Source organism: Triplophysa rosa, linkage group LG8, assembly GCF_024868665.1.
Source record: "Triplophysa rosa linkage group LG8, Trosa_1v2, whole genome shotgun sequence".
Classification (NCBI taxonomy): domain Eukaryota; kingdom Metazoa; phylum Chordata; class Actinopteri; order Cypriniformes; family Nemacheilidae; genus Triplophysa; species Triplophysa rosa.
Window position 1 is genome coordinate 10,165,880 of NC_079897.1, and position 14,856 is coordinate 10,180,735.

General features: G+C 46.2%; 2 protein-coding genes across 2 annotated transcripts in view; both read right to left on the reverse strand.

The window, feature by feature from the left end:
• LOC130557772 (ADAMTS-like protein 4) overlaps positions 1 to 1,421 on the reverse strand; it is a 66,789-nt gene extending 65,368 nt beyond the window's left edge. Inside the window, exons 1-2 of the mRNA XM_057339790.1 lie at positions 1,404 to 1,421; positions 835 to 937 (exon numbers count right to left, since the gene is read on the reverse strand). Coding sequence (XP_057195773.1) covers positions 835 to 937; positions 1,404 to 1,421 — 121 coding nt within the window. The remainder of the gene's footprint in view (positions 1 to 834; positions 938 to 1,403) is intronic.
• A 7,454-nt stretch (positions 1,422 to 8,875) lies between these two features.
• The window catches only part of LOC130558056 (ADAMTS-like protein 4), a 29,145-nt gene continuing 23,164 nt past the window's right edge, over positions 8,876 to 14,856 (reverse strand). The window contains exon 5 of the mRNA XM_057340282.1: positions 8,876 to 9,238. Coding sequence (XP_057196265.1) covers positions 9,131 to 9,238 — 108 coding nt within the window. The 3' untranslated portion in view covers positions 8,876 to 9,130. The remainder of the gene's footprint in view (positions 9,239 to 14,856) is intronic.

Consider the following 14,856-nt stretch of genomic DNA (forward strand, 5'->3'; position numbering starts at 1 on the left):
ATTCTAAAACCCTTAAAATTTTCATTTAAATATGTTTATATTTCAACATATTTCAGAATATTTTTCTTTACTTATCTGAGACTGTCCTCAAAAAAAAGAAAATTACCCCATAGGTTGTTTGTGCCAGCGTCATATTACGTCTTAAAGTTAGACGGCCTCTAGCTGTCATTAACAAACAACAGTTATGTGCATGTGTTGCATGTGACGAAATTACGTTGAACACCGTGGCCAGTCAAAATGCTTAACTTAATATCAATAACACAATAACTTTATACGTAGTCCTTTACCCACTGTGTTTATTTTACAATACTAAATTCACAAACTCTGCTTTTTAGCGACAGTGAATTCAAGATATACATTTTATTTATATGTGAACAAATTATTCTCATGCTGCTACCCTGAAGCTCTACCAACCAAGCTACCAGATTTTCCAATCAATGTTCACATTATACCCCACAAAACATCAAGACGAAAGTTTCTGCGGAATTGCCTGCTGCTGGTAGAGGCGCTAATAAAAAAAACGCTCCTATAAGTAGTCTTTGAAGGAAAAGACAAATGACAGACTATTCTGTAGCATGGGTTGGAGGATTGGTAACTTATCCATCAACAATTCATGAAGGTATCTTAGAAGACAGAATAGAAAGGTAACAAAATGGCTACTATAAATGTGAATCTAGTAAGAAGCCAAATTAGATTTTTATGTGCAGTTATTACACAGTAAACTCAAGATGCTGGACTTTACAATAGCAGCGAGGTGTGAAACTGGATAGTGTTCCACCACACCCCTATTCCTTCTCTTTTCCATTCGTACCCCCCTTAATTTACGTTTCTAACCTTCTGTGAAAGGCTCCCAGTCATACACACGTCCCATAAACTCCTGACTGTTAAATGCTGCACACTGCTCAGCCCGGGGGTTCACTGGAGCACCTGGACATGCCTGGAGAGAAAGAGAGAGAGACTTAAGTTACGGTGTCTCACATAGACGACCGTGAATGTGTGTGTGTGTGTTGGGTCAACCTGTGACAGAAAGTGATATATTAGCTGCTGCTACCATATGGAAATGATAAAGAACCTGAAAACACTCACATAAATTTCCAAAGAGACATAGAGAGAGAGGTCTATGTTTTTGTCAGAGCAATATATGAGATGTGTATATGACACAAAGAATGAAAAACTTAGAAACCACCTAGATTGGAAATCAAGAATCGCTTTTCGCATTAATAAACTACAGTAACCAAATTATGACAATAATGACATTTGGCTTCATTAACTGTTGGATTATCTGCATATGCATATACTAATATGCATCATGGAAGAGTTATTAAGATCGGACATCTTAATATTAATATTTTAATGGCCTGTTTGATAAAAGCATTATCACACAGGCAGCAGTGCTATTGTACTGAATATCTGGCATTCATGTTTGTAGTCACTTTAAACTTGAATGTTGTCATGACGATCAACATGTTTCTTACTTCCTTTTGGCTATGCATATGTTCAATAGCATGATTTATTGTTTGTCACTAAAAGAATGTGTGTGTAAGCTCTTTTCAGGGTATATACAGTACGTTGCTTTACACACATAGCATACATAACACACAGAAAACAAGCTTCTGAGGAAGTAAATTGGTTTTGAAACACTGCTCATTCTGTCTTCCTTAAAATCGCTGAAGGATTCATCAACAAAACTGTGAAAGAACGGTATACATTAAGCAAACTAAAATCAGAACCAGAATCACCAAATTCCTTCCTATTCCCATCTCTACAAACCACAGACTCGGTGAGACAGAACTAGACATCAGGATGAAAACATATGCCCGGCATAAATCCCAAATATATCAGCATTGAGACTGTAAACAGAGAGAGCCGGAGTGAGTATTGGTAACACGGCTCAGGTTTGGACCAGCTGGATTTCTCAAGATGTGCACATGTCTGATCTCCTTGCCAGTGACATCATAGCTCAACTTTTGTTGCTTTCTCCCTCTTCCTTTCTTTTTCCTTGACCCTCTTGAATGCAAAAGGAACCACCCACCGAGGTAAAGAGATTAAGTCGAGGGCCATTTCAGAGCTGCTAAAGCAGGAAACGGGGGCAGTCAGAGACAGCTGTGGACAGTAACATGGTTGAAATGTAGGAGTTGCCAGGTCATCGGGGTGTCAGCTAACCATTTCACCCCTCAGACCGCCGCAGACCACTGCGCACGCTGCCCATTAATGAACACTGGATGCCAAACACACTGCGGCTGTCCCTAAATATTTACAGCCTGTCTGCGACATCTTAGTGTGTTTGCTCGGGAAAACTCCCGTTCCGTTTATTCAAGGGGTTTAAAGCTCATGTCCACAAATTTCCTTCAATTAAATGTGGTTTTGGTGCTTACGACATAAGTTACGATGTTAAGGTGCATCCATACGTCTGTTTAATGAAACACTGGCAAATATTTATACACAACATTGGCTTTAGTTTGAAATGTTTGAAATATTCTGAAACTTCCTTAAACAAGTTATGAATAACAATAACACTATAAAATGCAAAACAATAATAAATTCTGCCAAAAATATATTTTTTCATGGAACTTGCTTATAAAAGTGAATAAGGAAAGATGCCATTAAAGTATCATACAAGTACAAGACATTTTCTGCAAATGTCTTCTAAAGCCATGTGATTTATACACATCTTAAAGTCGGCATGAAACGGAAGTAGCGATTTTTTCTTCGTCCGTATCGTGATGTATATCCGTGTGAAATATTGTGACATCTCAAATGTCACAAAAACAGCCTTCTTCCACCTTAGAAATGTTGCCAAATTGCGAAATATTTTATGTGTGGCTGACGCAGAGAAGCTTATTCATGCATTTGTGACCTCAAGACTTGACTACTGTAATGCACTGCTTAGTGGTTGTCCTGCATCATCAATAAACAAACTACAGTTAGTTCAGAATGCAGCTGCCAGAGTTCTAACCAGGTCCAGAAAATACTGTGGCTGGCGGATTATCGCTCACAGTAATCCTCATATCACCCTCGCTGCTTGCCGTAGCGGACGGCAGGGCCGTAATCCTGCTGCCATGGAACGGGGAGCAAACGAGGTGGTGGCTGAGTCCCGTGGGAACACAGCCACCCGTGACGCAACATCTGAATCATCACCGCCCGCAGTGCGGGCAGGACGTATCCACAACGTCTGCCCCAGCGTACTGGAAGCAGGCATTGTGTCCGTCCCCCTCCTCGATGAGTGTGTTGCACCCATGAGAACAGTGGGACATGCCACGCTGGAGAAATTTGCTCTTTTAGAAAGGAAATTTGCTCGAACCCCTCAGGAACTGCCGAGACGCCCAGGGGAGAGTCACTGCAGGAAGGGACCGTCCGCTGTCCACGCCGTAGATTCCAGCAGAAAAATGATCTCCAAAGATCGTAGAGAAGCTCATCAGATGCGTAGGCTCTGAAGAACAAAAGGTGAATGAATGAGCACGCCGGCTTCCCTCTTATACCCAGACATCCAGGGAGGAGCCCGGCATGCAAATTTCATTCGCCAATTTTCATTGGCCTGCATTCATTCACCTTTGTTCTGAGGAGCCTGAGAACCTCTCACGACTGCTGCAGTGGGCAGCACGTGTTGTGGCAAGAAGGACACGTCTCGTTCCCTCCATCAGGGAACTGAGGTTACATCCGTAACCAAGTTAGCTCCGAGAACCAAGTCCAGTTGGGCGAGTATGGAGCAACTAGTACACTTGATGCTCCTCTTCCCTGACCTTGCACAGGATCTGTGCAATGAGGCTCACTGGGGGGAAGGCGTACTTCCGCTTGTCCCACGGCCAGCTGTGCGCTAGAGCATCCGTGCCGAGGGGGGCCTCGGACGGGAGTACCCTAGCATCAATGGGTGGTGTCCAGGGAGGCGAACAGGTCTACCTGAGCCCGCCCAAACTGTACCCAATGAGCTGGACATGAGCGGGGGTGGAGTCTCCACTCTCTGCGAGGCGTCAACTGATGAGAGAGCGCATCGGCTGTCTGGTTCAGGTCGCCTGGGATATGTGTGGCTCGCAGGGATCTGCTCACCTGCGGACTCCACAGGAGGAGGCTTCGGGCGAGTCGTGTTAGCTGCCGTGAGCGAATGCCACCCTGGCGGTTGATATACGCTTCGGTAGTTGTGCTGTCCGACAGGACGTGCTTGTCCTGCATGAGAGGTTGTAACCCCTTCAGTGCAGGTAGCACATCCAACAACTCTAGGCAGACGATATGCCTGCGCAGGCGGGGTCCTGTCAAAATGAGCCAGTCGTTGAGATAGTTTAGTACCTGCACACCTCTCTCCCTGAGGGGAGTGAGGGCGGCTTCCACGATCTTCGTGAAGACTCGTGCGGACAGGGACAGACCGAAATGGAGGACTCTGTACTAATATGCCCGACCCTCAAAAGCGAACCGTAGGAACGGGCGATGACGAAGGAGAATTGAGACATGAAAGTAAGCGTCCTTCAGGTCGATTGCCATCAACCAATCTTGACATCTGATAGATGCCAGGAGGCGCTTCTGCGTGAGCATCCTGAACGGCAGCTTGAGTAGGTGCCTGTTCACGGTACGCAGATCTAGCAACCCCCTTTTTGGGGACTGTAATACGGTTCAATTAAACGGAAGGAAGGAGGCAGGAACCGGCGAACATTTAAACACTTTAATCAAAAATAAATAAACAATAAAGGCCGGTGGTGCCCAGTTGATGCTCATTATCAATCGCATCACCGGCCTCGCTTGCTCCTCCCACGGCTCTCGTCACGCCTCCCTCATCACATACCCCCATCACCCCTCACAGGCCGGGGGTACCCACAGGACTGTGCCTACCCCCCCGGGGGGCCAGTCCCAATGGCCCCAGCGCCTGGAGGTATGGACCGTCGAGACGTGAGAACGGAGACGGAAGCACCAGGGGCGACAGGGACGGGAGAGGTGATAGAGGAAAAAAAATTAGTCCGGTTCCCCGACACGCTGTCACTCGGTCCTCAACCAGCCGAGAGGCTCTTCCTTGCGGTGCCATGCGGTGGTACTGGACGCTCCCTCGCTCCTCCTCTGCCCCCTCGTGGCCGGCGATGGATCCTCCGGATGAGGGCAGCCGGCAGGAAGTCCCCCGCTTCCTGCTCCTCCCCTACACGGCAGATGGCAGCAGGCTCCGGCCCATGGCAAGCGGGGCTGACTCCTCCGCTCCCTCCCGGAAGGCAGCCAGCCCACCTCAGACCCATGGGCACGGCAGCGAGGTCCTCGTGTCCTGGCAGCCGGCGGTGGCTCCTCCGACCAAGAGGACCTCTCCGGGCACACGCGCCAGCACCACCGCCTCGGGCAGCCGCTCGCGGACTTCTCTTGTCCGCGCTGCCCAAACTCTTCGGCACCACGATCCCCCTCAGTGGCGAGGACTCTAGGACTCTTTGACTCTCCTTCCTCCCGGGTTTCGGCACCACTGTAATACGGTTCAATAAAACGGAAGGAAGGAGGGGGGAACCGGAAAACATTTAAACACTTTAATCAAAAATAAATAAACAATAAACAGCAGTAAAAACAGGCCGGCAGCCACTCATGGATGACTGCCGGCCACACGAACGTAAACAAAACTTAACTGTCCGGGCCCGGTCCTCTCTCGCTGTATGCTCCTGCTGCTTTTATGCTTCCGATCTCCTCCGTGGGAGATACGAGGCCGGTGGCTCCCAACTGAGGCTCATTATCAATCGCATCACCGGCCTCGCTTGCTCCTCCCACGGCTCTCGTCACGCCTCCCTAGTCACAGGGACGATGAAGTACGGGCTGTAAAACCCGTTGAAGCTAGAGGGACGAGCACGATCACTTCCTCTCCAGAGGGGTGGTGACCTCAGCCCGAAGCACGGGAGCATCCTTGCCTCTGACTGAGGTTTGAGAGGACGCCCCAAAACTTGGGCGGGCGTCTGGGGAGTTGGACTGCGTAGCCGAGACGGATCGTATCCCGTAGTCACCGTGATGGTTTCGGAAGATCTTGTCAGGCTCCCAGGGACCGAGACAGGGAGGCTAGGGGTACGTTCTGCTTCATCGACCTCCCGGGAAGTGGTTCGCTGGCTGGCAGTGCGGGCCCCCGGAGGGGAGATCGGCTCTGCTGTTTTACCTGCCTGGCGATGATGTAGCACAACGCACCATCGATTGAGAGTGCTTAGGCTGATGATTATCCTCGACATTGGGTCTCGCCTCAACGTTGAGTTGCCGAACACCGTCGTGTAGAGGGTGAGAGCGGCTGTGATAATACCCAGACGATGATGTAGCACAATGCACCGTCGATTGAGAGTGCTTAGGCTGCTGATTATCCTCGACATTGGGTCTCGCCGTGACGCAACGTCGAGTTGCCAAACACCGTCGCGTAGAGGGTGAGAGCGGCTGTGATAAACACCCAGAGAGAGAGAAAACTCTTAGAAGTGGGCTGTTGGGATGGGGCAGGAACTATCCCGGATCGACCAACCAGTGATGGAATGGCTGGGGTCGGTCCCGAAGGTATTCTCGATCTCCCTGGGGTCTTCCCATGAGGGCCGCTTCAGCTTCCACCGCGGCTGCTGACGGGGTGGTGGTCTCCTCTTCGATGTCTTCTTCCGGGGGGCCGCCTGAATGGGGAGCGCCAAAACCGGAAGGCGTTGAAGAGGACCAGGGCTGCTGGGAAGCAGACGGTGCATTGGATCTCGACGGCCAGAGGGCGGCCGAATCGCGGCGGGGGAGGATATGCTTGATATCCTCTGTCTGCTTCTTTACTGTCGAGAACTGCGGCTCGACAGTATCACCAAACAGCCCCCCCTTGCGAGATGGGTGTGTCGAGAAAGCGGACTTTCTCGGCATTACTCATCTGTGCAAGGTTCAGCCAGAGGTTTCTCTCCTGGACCACAAGTGTGGACATTGCCCAACCCAGGGCCCGCGCGGTCACCTTGGTCACCCGTAGAGCAAGGTCGGTGACGACGTGGAGTTCCTGCATAAGCGCTGGGTCGGTCTTACCCTCGTGGAGCTCTCTCAATGATGGACCTGCAGGATGGCCGTAGCGTGGAGAGAGGGGACAGCTTGGCCCGCAACAGAGTAAGCTCCCGACACCTAAGATGCCGAAAAAACCTACATGCTTTGGACGGGAGTCTAGGTCGAGCCCCTGGGGGACATCGACGTATCCTCTAGCTGCCCCACCATCGAGGGAAGAAAGGGCGATGGAACTATTTGACGTGTACGCGCCGAAAGGGGGCGTTCCAGGTCGTACTAAGTTCCTCATGCACTTCCGGGAAAACATGGCACTGGGGGCGTGTGCGTCTTGGAGCCGCTCTCAAACCCGAGGTACCATGTATCCAGCCGCAAGAGTTGGGAGAGGCAGAGCGCTGCACTGCAACCCAATGCCGGCAGCCCGGGAAAGCATGGCTGACATTTCGACGTCCGCTTCTTCCTGGGCTCGACCCCCCGAGGGAGGGAGCTCCGAGGAATCGTCGGAGTCAGATGCCAGTAAGTCACCCTCCGATGCTGCAACGGACATCTCACCATCACGCACCGTTTCCCGAATACGTGGTTGAGGAACAAGACGGTGGGACCGTCTCATGGGGAACGGTCAGACGAGGTGCGAACGGTCTGCGAGCCGGTGGTTGACGGATTAGCGCTCACAGTAATCCTCATATCACCCTCGCTGCTCGCCGTAGCGGACGGCAGTGCCCACGGAACGGGAAGCAGACGAGGTGGTGGCTGAGTCCCGTGGGAACACAGCCACCCGTGACGCAACGTCTGAATCATCAACCGCCCGCAGTGCGGGCAGGACGTATCCACAAGGCTGCCCCAGCGTACTGGAAGTGTGAGTGTGTTGCACCCACGAGAACAGCAGGACATGCCACGCTGGAGAAATTTGCTCTTTTAGAGAAAAAAACTCAAACACTTCTGGAACTGCCGAGACGCCCAGGGGAAGTTGCTGCAGGAAGGCACAGTCCGCTGCACCATGTAAGATTCCAGCAGTAATTAGAGTTGAAGTCTCGAAGTCGATCAGTGTGAAGGCTCCGAAGAAAAAAAGGTGAATGAATGCAGCATGCCGTCTCCCTTTTAAACCCGGATATCCGGGGGCGGAGTCCGGCATGCAAATTTCATTTGCCAATTTCATTGGCCTTTTCTAAAGAAGTCGGAAGCGATAGGTTCTCAAGGACGAACCCCATCTGTTGGCTCGACACAACGTCGAGAGACCGACAGAAAGGGAACTGTCTTTTATTACCAGTTTTACTTTAAATATCATGTTTAAATAGGGTTACTGTGATGAAGCAATGGTCAGTTGTGGGCACTGTGGTTTTTCTACAAATACCCTATTCTAGCCCTATTCTAAAACCCTTAAAATTTTCATTTAAATATGTTTATATTTCAACATATTTCAGAATATTTTTCTTTACTTATCTGAGACTGTCCTCAAAAAAAAGAAAATTACCCCATAGGTTGTTTGTGCCAGCGTCATATTACGTCTTAAAGTTAGACGGCCTCTAGCTGTCATTAACAAACAACAGTTATGTGCATGTGTTGCATGTGACGAAATTACGTTGAACACCGTGGCCAGTCAAAATGCTTAACTTAATATCAATAACACAATAACTTTATACGTAGTCCTTTACCCACTGTGTTTATTTTACAATACTAAATTCACAAACTCTGCTTTTTAGCGACAGTGAATTCAAGATATACATTTTATTTATATGTGAACAAATTATTCTCATGCTGCTACCCTGAAGCTCTACCAACCAAGCTACCAGATTTTCCAATCAATGTTCACATTATACCCCACAAAACATCAAGACGAAAGTTTCTGCGGAATTGCCTGCTGCTGGTAGAGGCGCTAATAAAAAAAACGCTCCTATAAGTAGTCTTTGAAGGAAAAGACAAATGACAGACTATTCTGTAGCATGGGTTGGAGGATTGGTAACTTATCCATCAACAATTCATGAAGGTATCTTAGAAGACAGAATAGAAAGGTAACAAAATGGCTACTATAAATGTGAATCTAGTAAGAAGCCAAATTAGATTTTTATGTGCAGTTATTACACAGTAAACTCAAGATGCTGGACTTTACAATAGCAGCGAGGTGTGAAACTGGATAGTGTTCCACCACACCCCTATTCCTTCTCTTTTCCATTCGTACCCCCCTTAATTTACGTTTCTAACCTTCTGTGAAAGGCTCCCAGTCATACACACGTCCCATAAACTCCTGACTGTTAAATGCTGCACACTGCTCAGCCCGGGGGTTCACTGGAGCACCTGGACATGCCTGGAGAGAAAGAGAGAGAGACTTAAGTTACGGTGTCTCACATAGACGACCGTGAATGTGTGTGTGTGTGTTGGGTCAACCTGTGACAGAAAGTGATATATTAGCTGCTGCTACCATATGGAAATGATAAAGAACCTGAAAACACTCACATAAATTTCCAAAGAGACATAGAGAGAGAGGTCTATGTTTTTGTCAGAGCAATATATGAGATGTGTATATGACACAAAGAATGAAAAACTTAGAAACCACCTAGATTGGAAATCAAGAATCGCTTTTCGCATTAATAAACTACAGTAACCAAATTATGACAATAATGACATTTGGCTTCATTAACTGTTGGATTATCTGCATATGCATATACTAATATGCATCATGGAAGAGTTATTAAGATCGGACATCTTAATATTAATATTTTAATGGCCTGTTTGATAAAAGCATTATCACACAGGCAGCAGTGCTATTGTACTGAATATCTGGCATTCATGTTTGTAGTCACTTTAAACTTGAATGTTGTCATGACGATCAACATGTTTCTTACTTCCTTTTGGCTATGCATATGTTCAATAGCATGATTTATTGTTTGTCACTAAAAGAATGTGTGTGTAAGCTCTTTTCAGGGTATATACAGTACGTTGCTTTACACACATAGCATACATAACACACAGAAAACAAGCTTCTGAGGAAGTAAATTGGTTTTGAAACACTGCTCATTCTGTCTTCCTTAAAATCGCTGAAGGATTCATCAACAAAACTGTGAAAGAACGGTATACATTAAGCAAACTAAAATCAGAACCAGAATCACCAAATTCCTTCCTATTCCCATCTCTACAAACCACAGACTCGGTGAGACAGAACTAGACATCAGGATGAAAACATATGCCCGGCATAAATCCCAAATATATCAGCATTGAGACTGTAAACAGAGAGAGCCGGAGTGAGTATTGGTAACACGGCTCAGGTTTGGACCAGCTGGATTTCTCAAGATGTGCACATGTCTGATCTCCTTGCCAGTGACATCATAGCTCAACTTTTGTTGCTTTCTCCCTCTTCCTTTCTTTTTCCTTGACCCTCTTGAATGCAAAAGGAACCACCCACCGAGGTAAAGAGATTAAGTCGAGGGCCATTTCAGAGCTGCTAAAGCAGGAAACGGGGGCAGTCAGAGACAGCTGTGGACAGTAACATGGTTGAAATGTAGGAGTTGCCAGGTCATCGGGGTGTCAGCTAACCATTTCACCCCTCAGACCGCCGCAGACCACTGCGCACGCTGCCCATTAATGAACACTGGATGCCAAACACACTGCGGCTGTCCCTAAATATTTACAGCCTGTCTGCGACATCTTAGTGTGTTTGCTCGGGAAAACTCCCGTTCCGTTTATTCAAGGGGTTTAAAGCTCATGTCCACAAATTTCCTTCAATTAAATGTGGTTTTGGTGCTTACGACATAAGTTACGATGTTAAGGTGCATCCATACGTCTGTTTAATGAAACACTGGCAAATATTTATACACAACATTGGCTTTAGTTTGAAATGTTTGAAATATTCTGAAACTTCCTTAAACAAGTTATGAATAACAATAACACTATAAAATGCAAAACAATAATAAATTCTGCCAAAAATATATTTTTTCATGGAACTTGCTTATAAAAGTGAATAAGGAAAGATGCCATTAAAGTATCATACAAGTACAAGACATTTTCTGCAAATGTCTTCTAAAGCCATGTGATTTATACACATCTTAAAGTCGGCATGAAACGGAAGTAGCGATTTTTTCTTCGTCCGTATCGTGATGTATATCCGTGTGAAATATTGTGACATCTCAAATGTCACAAAAACAGCCTTCTTCCACCTTAGAAATGTTGCCAAATTGCGAAATATTTTATGTGTGGCTGACGCAGAGAAGCTTATTCATGCATTTGTGACCTCAAGACTTGACTACTGTAATGCACTGCTTAGTGGTTGTCCTGCATCATCAATAAACAAACTACAGTTAGTTCAGAATGCAGCTGCCAGAGTTCTAACCAGGTCCAGAAAATATGATCACATAACCCCAATGTTATCATCCCTTCACTGGTTACCCATTAAGTATCGTATTGACTTTAAAGTTCTTTTAATTACTTATAAAGCGTTAAACGGTTTAGCCCCTACCTACATAACAGAGCTTCTACCACACTACAACCCATCACGCTCTCTAAAATCTCAAAACTCCAGACTTTTGATAACACCTAGAATAACTAAATCCACCAAAGGTGGTAGAGCTTTCTCATACGTAGCACCTAAACTCTGGAATAGCCTCCCCGATACTATTCGAGGGTCAGACACACTCTCCCAATTTAAATCTAGATTAAAGACACATCTTTTCAGCCAAGCATTCACTAATATATAGCTAATGAACAGCAGCTACGCTAATTATTCTCTTTCTGCCCTCGCCTCGGGATGCCCATCCCGAGGTAGGGAGAGATTCCGCCAGGCCCAGATGAATGTCATATGCCCATCCCCAACTAGAGATTACGCCAGCTACATCGGAAAATCCCGTGCCATCCTGACTGACTGACCATCCCAGCTCCATCCAAGGCAATTCCATCACCACCCAAGAAAAACGCGACCATCTGGCCAGTTGTGGCCTAATGGTTAGAGAGTCGGACTCGTGACCAGAAGGTTGCCGGTTCGATTCCCAGGGCCGGCGGGTAACAACTGAGGTGCACTTGAGCAAGGCACCTTACCCCTACTTGCTCCCCGGGCGCTGCAGTGATAGCTGCCCACTGCTCCGGGGGTACGTGTGTTCACTACTCTCTGGATGGGTTAAATGCAGAGGTCACATTTCGTTGCCTTGTACCTTCGTACATGTGCAATGACAATAAATTGAATCTAAATCTAAAAAAAATCTAAAATCTAATGCTAAATTTACAATACTTGGTATTTAATGCTAAATTTACATCACATGACAGCAGTTTGAAGTTATGGCTGCACTCAGTGACTTTGATTGGAGGTTGCTGGGTGGGTGTTTGTAGGGAGTGGGGGGCTTGTTGGTTGTGGTTCGGGGCGTTTCATTTGTTGGGACTGTGTGGGTCTGGTCTGGTTGGTCTTGTTTTGTGGTCGATGTCGGACAACAGAGGAATAAAGTTAATTATGCCATTACTACTTTTCCCTGGTTGTTCCTCTGTTGTCTGTTGTTGTCGCGGAATGGGACCGGGTTGGACCTGCACGGTTTCGGCGGGTGGGGCTTCCTGGGTCGCTGCTCGTGGGCTCTCCCTGTTCTTCGTGGACGTTGCTCGGTGGCTTTGGTCGGGGTCACTGAGTGCAGCTATGACACGTCAGAGGAGATCTGGCCCTCCCGGCTGAGCCTGGTTTCTCCCGAGGTTTTTTTTTCTCCATTATTCATCATTGGAGTTTGGGTTCCTCGCCACAGCAGAGCAGTGCAGTGTTGGCTTGCTCACCGGGAGACTGCATTTATTTATTAGATATTATTTATTATAATGATCTTGCTTGGCTATAAACACCATGCACTGTGCTGTGTTTTACCTTTCTGTGTTTTTCTTATTTGCTCCTGTAAAGCTGCTTTGGAACAATGCACATTGTGAAAAGCGCTATATAAATAAAATTGAATTGAATTGAATTGAAACAACTTCTGAAATTAGATAAAAATGTAGGGCGGGACTAGATTTCATTCTTCGAGTACTGATTGGATTGTTAAAAATTGGGTGTTGCCAACAAAATGAAGTCAGATTTGTAATCCAGTTTGCAATCTTTCAGTCATTGCAGCCCCGCCCTCGTGCTGCTCCTTGTGACCAGAAGTGAAGAGAGGTCGTTTCGAGGGGGGAGGATTTTAACAAAAAAAAAAAACGTTTTTGATTAAAGATTACAAGCGCAAATGAATTTAAAAAAAATAATGATGTTGTCATGATCCGGTCTGTGTTTTTCCCTGTCTGATGTGGACTTGTCACTTCCTGTCTGTGTCATGTGTTTTGTAGTTCTTTTTAGTTTTTTAGTGGTAATTAGTCTTCCCCAGCTGTACCTTGTCATCTTGTTAAGTCTTCTGTATTCAAGCCCTTGTGTTTCAGTTGTCTGGTGTCATTCAGTTGATGTTTTATGGTATGCCTTGTGCTGATGTTTCCTCTTAATCTTGGATGTTTTGTTACTCTTTGGACTCTATTAAAGCATCCACACTGCATTTGGATCTGCTTCCTGTTTTCCCTTGCCATGCACGTAACAGATGTGCACGGATAAATACTTTTTATAATGAGTACCGTGTGTAAATCAATTTGAATTGACATTTTTTATTTCATGCTGACTTTAATGTGAAGAACAGACCGAAATGTCATTATTACAGGAAATATTCACAAATGGCGTGTCAAGACACATCATGACATGTCTGATGAGTTTCGCTATGTCTGATCTTAAACTGCCACCTTTCACTGTATGCAAACATGACAGAGCTGCAGTGAACAGGAAGAGTCAGGATTAGAGCAGACACAAGTCAACCTTACCCTGTATGTTCCATAGAAAAAAACATGATTATGGGTTTGGAATGGGTTGAGTAAATTATGATTATTTGTATAAAATGTTGAGTGCTACTATAATACTAAGTTAAACAGATGTAGTCAGGCAAAGGAATTTGTGAGATCTGACTCAAGGAAAGCCTTTTAAAGCTGTTGACCCTGTTGAAAAAAAACTGCACATGCTGGTTTTGCTGGTTTGTGCTGGTTTAAGCTGGTCCTTAGCTGGTCTTGTGCTGGTCCACAGCTGGTTTAAGGTGGTCAAACCAGCATCAAAACATACCTAACCCAGCATATGCTGTTTTTTTTCAACAGGGGAAATATTGTTGAAATTTAACAGTGAAAGAGCCCCTCTAATGACCCCTCCAGCTGAGAGAGAGAGAGAGAGAGAGAGAGAGAGAGAGAGAGAATGCTTTACTGCCTTAGGCCAAATTTACTCCTTGTCTGTTTCTTGGTAATAGGGCCACTGTCAAAGAAGGGGCACGCACAGGTCAGGCTGCATTTGCATGCACACACACACACACACACGCACGCACACACACACACACACACACACACACAACAGCTCAATCGGATCCTATTACCAGCGGAAGCCAAGCACTTTCAAGCACAGTTGGAAATAAGGGTGTACTGTTCACACACAGTTGAATGTAAAGCCAGCTCACATGTATCTACAGAGGATTCATGTGGTGAGAGCTTAAGATTTTCCCGCACATGTTGTCAACACTAACAACATGACAGCTGGGACTCACACACAGTTTTCTCTAAATATCTCTCTCTTCACTTTCTTTTGTTTTTTTTCTGTGTCCAGCTGACAAAAGCAGCTGGACAGTGTAAACGCATATAACAAAGCAGCATGATGAAACATGCACACACATTTCAAGAGAGGCACTTTGCAAAAATGCCACTAATACCCATCTGATAGAGTTGAAATATGAGAAAGGACGGTGAGTACAATGCAAGCATTTTCTTCATGCTTTTCCATTTGAATCTATAGAAATAAACAAACTGTGTAATAATAGTACATCTAGTGCTGACTGGCTGTGTGAAAAACACTGCCGCTATGTTAGGGTGCTGTGGGTGGTTGTCGGGGCACGATTATGCAACTGCATAGATGTTCTGAGT